This window comes from Etheostoma cragini, chromosome 17, assembly GCF_013103735.1.
Source record: "Etheostoma cragini isolate CJK2018 chromosome 17, CSU_Ecrag_1.0, whole genome shotgun sequence".
In the NCBI taxonomy this organism is placed as follows: domain Eukaryota; kingdom Metazoa; phylum Chordata; class Actinopteri; order Perciformes; family Percidae; genus Etheostoma; species Etheostoma cragini.
The window spans coordinates 24,285,319-24,292,168 of NC_048423.1; the positions used below are offsets into that span (position 1 = coordinate 24,285,319).

Genomic DNA, 6,850 nt, shown 5'->3' on the forward strand with positions numbered 1-6,850 from the left:
TCTTTTATATAGACCTTAGTGGTCCCTAATACTGTATCTGAAGTCTCTTTTATATAGACCTTAGTGGTCCCCTAATAACTTACAGATATATGTATATTAAGTCTAAAACTAACCGAGCCTAGTCATTTAGATATTTGCTCTGGCAACTAAATACTTGCATACTAATGTTGGGTATAACGTTAGCTTAGCGTTAGGATCCCGCTGTCTTCCCAATCTTCCTGCTGATTTCCTCACATCTGTATTCCCTTTTGTCCTCATAAAAGCTCAGTTTTTTAGTTTGACAGCTTATAAAGAAACTTGGTTCTTGTTCATCCCAGCACACAGCAGCTTTTAGGCCTTTTAATTGTTGTTTGCTAGCAGACAGAATTGTCAAGGAGGCACTCGCCTCCGATGGGAGTGGGACGTTAATGTGCTCTGTCTTTATCATGTCTTCAGACTGTTGCCATGGTTGCAGCTGGATGGGGACACACTGTTTCTGTCTCAGGCCGCTGATATTGGAGCGTACCATCTGCGCCAAGACTCGGGGAAGCTCCAGCGTAACCCATTTGAAATCTACTCGGGCCAAAAGGGTGATGTGTGTCGCTTTGTTGTGACGGACTCTCACCTGATCAGTGGCGGAAGGTACCTCACGCTCTTTATTTTATAAATAGGCAACGTGGAATAGCCCTGATGTTACAGACAGAGGTAATGAAGTAGCAGTTAGATTTAAAGGTGCCCTGCCACACAAAACTGTTTTTCTTGCATTTTCTGAAATCTGTTCCGTCCAAATGTGTGTGTGTGTGTGTGTGTGTGTGTCTGTGTCTGTGTCTGTGTGTCTGTGTGTGTTATGTGGTGAATGTGAAGATGAGCTGCTCCCTCCTCTGTCAGCTCTAGCCAATGGGAATAATTTAGAAGAGAAATCAGACCAATCACAACAGCTGGTCAGTCTGATGTCATGTTGCCTGAGCTCATTAATATTCACGAGCTGGGTAAAGGATGCAGGTAACCAGGCTCTCATTGGCTAGCTGTTAGCCAATCAGAGTCAAGCAGCTTAGCTCATAGAATATTAATGAGAACTGGCCCAAATGGAGCTGAGTCTTCCTGCAGGCTTTCTATACCACGCTAGAATGGCTTGAAACAAGGTAGCCACGGTAACCAAGTTACATTGTCCATGGTAGAACTTCAGAAATTACCACAAAGTCATACAATACATGTGGCAGAGCACCTTTAAATACAGCTTGTACATTTAGCTGTTTTAACACTTATACACAGGTATCTGTTTATTGGGACATGTGGCACATGTCAAGTATGTGCAGCAACAACAATTAGTTTGGTTTGTTATCAGAAGATCAGGGTAATTTGTAGCGCTGCAAAAATGATTAGATTAACCAATTAGTTGTCAACTATCAACTAATCAATTAATTGAGAAAATAATCTACAGATTAACAACAGTGGAACTAATACTTGCAGCCCGACTGACATGGACTCCTGTTTGTCTGTGTCAGTGATGGCAGTATCCTGGTTCACAGCAGGAGGGGGGACATGTTGGCCGAGTTATCAGGTCATAACCAGGAAGTCAACTGCCTGGACTCTAAAGACGGACTCATCATCAGTGGATCCAGAGACCGAACTGCCCGGGTCAGAAACCCTTTTACTATTCCGATTAATTATTGTGATCCTTAGTGCTGTAATGATTACAATCCACACGTTTTTACAAAGGAGAAGGCTGATATGTTGATGCACCGTTTATCGGCCCTGGCCGACTCGATTCGCCCCAACCTCCTTTTTCCATTGCAGATTTAGTACCATAAATGTCGTCATAGCGACGCCTCAGGAAACTGCCGTGACCTGACGCGAAACACACAGATTCTCTGCATGTGGCGGTTAGCCAGAAGACACATTCAGTTTCTAAAGTAGCTGGGGGCAGCAAAAAAAAAAAACGCTGGCTAAAATACTTAAACACGGCGGGTTTGTTCAGGACCCCCCCCCCCATCTGTTGCTAGCGATGATAACGCAGTGATTAGTGACGATTTTCTCCGACCAATCAGCAGTCTGCAGGTTCTCAGTACCAGGGACTTTTTTGCGTAATGGAAAGGCGAGTAGAATGGAAAATCATCATAAACCCCCCCCAAACACAACTAATTATTTTCAGCAGCGTGTATCATGTGCATAACGCGGTATGTCAACATTGGCAACCTACCTACCACCCCCCCCCCCCCCCCCCCCCCCCCCCCCCCCCCCCCCGCCCCAGGTTAAGGGGTTACAGATAATGGAAGGGTAGATCATTAGCATAGCATATCTGTTTATGCATACATTATTAAATATACTCACTGGGGACTTTTGTGTCTCTAGATTTGGACTTTGACTTCCGGCTGCCCCAGAGACACCATCCCCATGTACGACAGAGTGTGGTCCGTTGCTATTAGTCCCACATTGAGGTAAGCATTAGCACAGAAATACTCAAAAACGTATGGTCGGGAAGAGCCACAAACAGGTGGCTGTTGGGGGAATGTCAGTGGAGGTGGTACGCTACGGAGAAAGTCAAAACCTCTCAATATTTTCAACCAAATACCTTGATAACAACATTGTGACGATATTGTGGGGTTGAGGACCGCTGCTTTCACAACATATTTACACAAGGAGATCTGTGATAAATGCATATCAGTAATTGAATGGAATGTCATAGTGGGTCAAATTACCATATCCTAAATCTAGGCTCACATCACAATATAAATATAATATGAATGGTGATTGGTCTGGCCTGTCTTGAATAATGTTTGTGGTGGAGCTACCTTCTGTGGCTGGGCTTTGGGCTGAAGACAAACACACACACACATCTCCTGCTGAATACTGACAGTACCAAACAAACTCACATTGTTGCGTCATGCTGCTGTGATCATAGTCAGTAAAAAATTGTGGACGTATCTAGAGATGGTCCGATACCATTTTTTTGCTTGATTCTACGATTCTGATACCTGAACTTGCGTACTGGCCGATACGGAGTACTGAACTGATACCAATGTGTCTTTTATTTTATGTTTTAATAACTGTTCACCATATCCCTGTATGGTTGTGATATGATTTCTCTAATTGTTGTCAGTCTGGCCAATGAACTTTCTTTTATTATCCAGTTTGAAAGTCAGTTTTAACGGGAAAAAGAACATAAACTACTTTAACGTAGATTTTCTTTAGAGCTTTATTATGTGGTATCATATTGGTGCATAAACTGCAGTACTTCCTGAAAGCGTTACCAGCGTTTTAGGCAGCTTTGGAGGTGATACCAATAAGTAAGGAACATGTTTGGCCTTTTAGGCCTTTATTGACAGGGTAGCTGAAGAAATAAAGGAAATAAACCTCTACATATGGGCGCCCGCTCTACCAACTGAGGCACCCGGGCGCCCACTGACATTAACTTTTTTTGCTGGTTGTTAGAAAAATAAACTTTCACCGTTGTCCTTTTACATGATTGTTACCAGCCGACCCTTCCCCTTTAAGACAAGTGGCCCTATGGGCAAAGTGTGTATGTGAAGTAACAACAGGGTTTGTTATGGGCTCTCCCGTGTCTAACAAAGTCCCGTAAGCGGCAGCTGCTGCTGACACAGTGATGACCATGCTTTTCCATGGGTAGTGAAGCTGCAAAGACAAACTAAATCCCCTGATAAATGCAACGTTATGATGCCGCCGGCCATTTTTCACCACGGAAAGTGGCTAACAGCCATTCTAAAGCTAATCTAGTTACGATTAACATGAATGTATCCTTTATTAGTCCCACAAGGCGACATTACAAGTTACACTCTGTTAGCCTAAAGAAAAAAGGCTTCTGTCCCAACTGACGTTACGGTTCGGAGCTGCAGAGCCGGAAACTTAACACTAATCTATGACAGCATTATGTCCGATTTAACGTAATTTACACTGATTTTAAGTGTTCTTGGATACAGTTTGTTGCTAGTGTGTGACATGCCTGGCTCTGCATGCACACGGACCCACCGCAAAAGTCACAGTGTACAGTACCGTATCAAAAACCAAATTAGGTTCCGCTAGTTGACCGCAACCAGAAATTTAAAGGAAGCAACATGCATGCACTCACTCAGCCTGGATTAATAGTATTATATGAATACAATGATAGAGAATTTTGGCTGTGAGCAGCAGCAGCGCAACAAATTCATCACTGTGCAGGCACGCGGAGCATGCTCGTCACCCCGGCAACAAACCATACAACAAACTTGTGTAAAATGTGTGCTACTGTTGTGTACCCTTCTTCAAATTGCACGTTCCGGCAATGTGACTATCGCAGTCAATTATTTAGTGTGACCTGTGATGCAGCCAGACGGGCAATCAACTGCCTCACTGCTGGACTAGCGGGCGGTGAAGTCAGGGTACGGTTACAGCGCTCTGCATCTATCATCAAGTGTGTTACTGAGTGTCTGGGTGTATACATGGCTGAGAAATCAAAGGCACCTCTAAACCACACCACAAAGATTTTGGTTCTGCTCTCTCAGGCCAATTTCAGACAGTACCTTTAAAATATCTCACACTGGTTATATTTTGACACTGGGCTGGGAGCCTTTACTATTTTTTATGAATGTGTATCCTGTTGTTCTAATTTAGACAGAGGCTTAGCATTGCTTAACCATGACATTGTCTACATTAAAATAGCTGTGAACTTGTTTCAGGCTTAGGTCCCTGTTGTCATCCTAAACTGCCACTTTGCTCGTTTGGAAGCCTCTCTCTAATGGGGGGAGGGGGGAGGGGGGAGGGATTCCCTGGGCGGGCAAAGCAGAGGAAGGGAAGGTAACCTTCCCCCTTATGACCTCATAAGGGGATTTCAGATCGACCTATCTGAGCTTTCATTTTCTCAAAGGCAGAGCAGGATACCCAGGGCTTGGTTTACACCTATCAACCTTTCTAGTCACTGGGGGGCCATAGGCAGGCTGGGGGGACACATATTAATGTTAAAAAACTTCATATAGTGACATTTTCATGCCATGGGACCTTTTAAGATATTTTCTGCTGTATGCAGCCCATTGACTCCTGCTGTATAGAAACACTGATGACCGCGTAGGGAGGAGGTCAGGGTGGATGGGTGCGCTTTCAAGCCGTGGAGCTGATTTTGCTTTCACCCAGGAAACGTTTGTTACTTAGGAGTGTCCTAAACCAAACCAGGATCTTAATCCTAAACCTAACTATTCGTGTTGGTGCCTAAATGTAACTGTCTTCACCGCACAACGCTAAGTTTGTGTCGGCTACATGTATCTGCGACGGCCCCTGAAAGGCTGGCTAACCGTTTGTCGGCTAAACTCAACAAGCAATGGTCGATGGGGTCTGGGGAGGGGGGGCCGGGGGAGACTACTCTCTCCAGTATTTAGAATTTGGACTGCAGTAACTATTTTAACCCTTGCGTTGTCTTCCCGTCAAAATTGAAAATCAACACTTTTGTTGACGCTTACGTTACGTTTTTGTCTCTTTTTGTCAACACTTTTGACGCTTTTTCTCAATGTTTGTCACTTTGTTTCAGTGTTTATTAACTTTAGTTTTACAGTTATTTTTTGAATTTATGGTCAATAAACCTCATTTATCGGAAATTATACCTAATGTTTGAGTTAGAAAAGCAGGAATTAGGAATTATTGAGACTAAAATTAAAGGAATGGATGTTGATTATCACAGACTGGAATATGTCAACTTTTACTTAATACTATTTTAAAAGGACTTCAATGTTTTTCAAATAAAATTGAATAAGACGCCCCAAAATTAATGAAAGTAGAGATGTGTAATTGCCAAAGAGCGTTGTGGGGAATCAATCATGTTATTTTGGGGAATTCAAAAGAACATTGATATAGGAAAACGGTTAAAGCAACTAAAACACTCCTTTGCATTGCAGAGTCATCCAAGAGGGACAAAATATCTACAATTCTAGGCTGTGGAGCAGGTCTGAACCTAAACTGAATTTATTCCAAAGCCTCTAATATGAGAATAACCTCCTAACCCTGAATCTAATGCAATAGTCCAGCTTGGTCCTTAAGCCCTTTAAATAAGCGAGGAGCCGATAAAATGTCCTCCTTTACAGTCTAAAATTGTAACCTTTGCACACACGGTAATACGATATCCAGTATATCAACACACAAGCTTGGTGGACATGTCTGCTTGACCCAGGCCCTGCAGCGTCTCTCAGATCTAAGAGGAAAAGCCAGATTATCCACATCATTAATTCTCCAATTTGCTGGCTGAAATAGCAGACCATGCCTCAGTCCTCCGCCCCCTCATAATGGAACTATCACTCACTGACCAACGGCCTGGTTAATTAAAAATCTTCTGGAAAACAGGTGTCAACTCACTGATAAACCTCTGCCCCACACACAGAGTTACCCCTCCTGGTTTTTACCCCAGCCGTTTAAGCACAAGTCTATCTAAAACCAATCTACGTTTAATGGCCAAAAACACACTGTAAACATAGCTGTCAGCCACTGGCAATTCTAAGCTAGCCAATGACCGATGCTAACTTCACTTACCATTCTGATGTGTCTGCTAGTCGTCTTCATCTGGGTTTGGGTCTGACTGACGGCGCTCTTAGGACGGCTGCCCACCCGTAGTTCTTTGGCGAACGGCCTGACCGGCCTCACTCCATCCGTCTTGATGCGTGCCGTTCTTTTACCGGTCAAACTAGATGTTAGATTGCAGCCACCAAATAGTCTCAAACTAGCTCGAGCAGGGTAGGGCGAGGCCACATCCAGAAGTTTTCAATGAGGGAGAAAAGAGTAGATGTGCTTCCAGCCCTGTTTCAGAGTTTTATCATCGCCCCTACTTCATTGTCTTTAACATCAAAATCAAGATCTATTTATTCCAGTTTGGATGCAACATCCTTTTCTGGAGACA

At 43.5% G+C, this 6,850-nt stretch overlaps 1 protein-coding gene across 1 annotated transcript in view; it reads left to right on the forward strand.

Moving 5' to 3' along the window:
- The window catches only part of fbxw4 (F-box and WD repeat domain containing 4), a 44,320-nt gene that overhangs the window by 2,258 nt on the left and 35,212 nt on the right, over positions 1-6,850 (forward strand). The window contains exons 3-5 of the mRNA XM_034898547.1: positions 436-621; positions 1,485-1,617; positions 2,332-2,417. Coding sequence (XP_034754438.1) covers positions 436-621; positions 1,485-1,617; positions 2,332-2,417 — 405 coding nt within the window. The remainder of the gene's footprint in view (positions 1-435; positions 622-1,484; positions 1,618-2,331; positions 2,418-6,850) is intronic.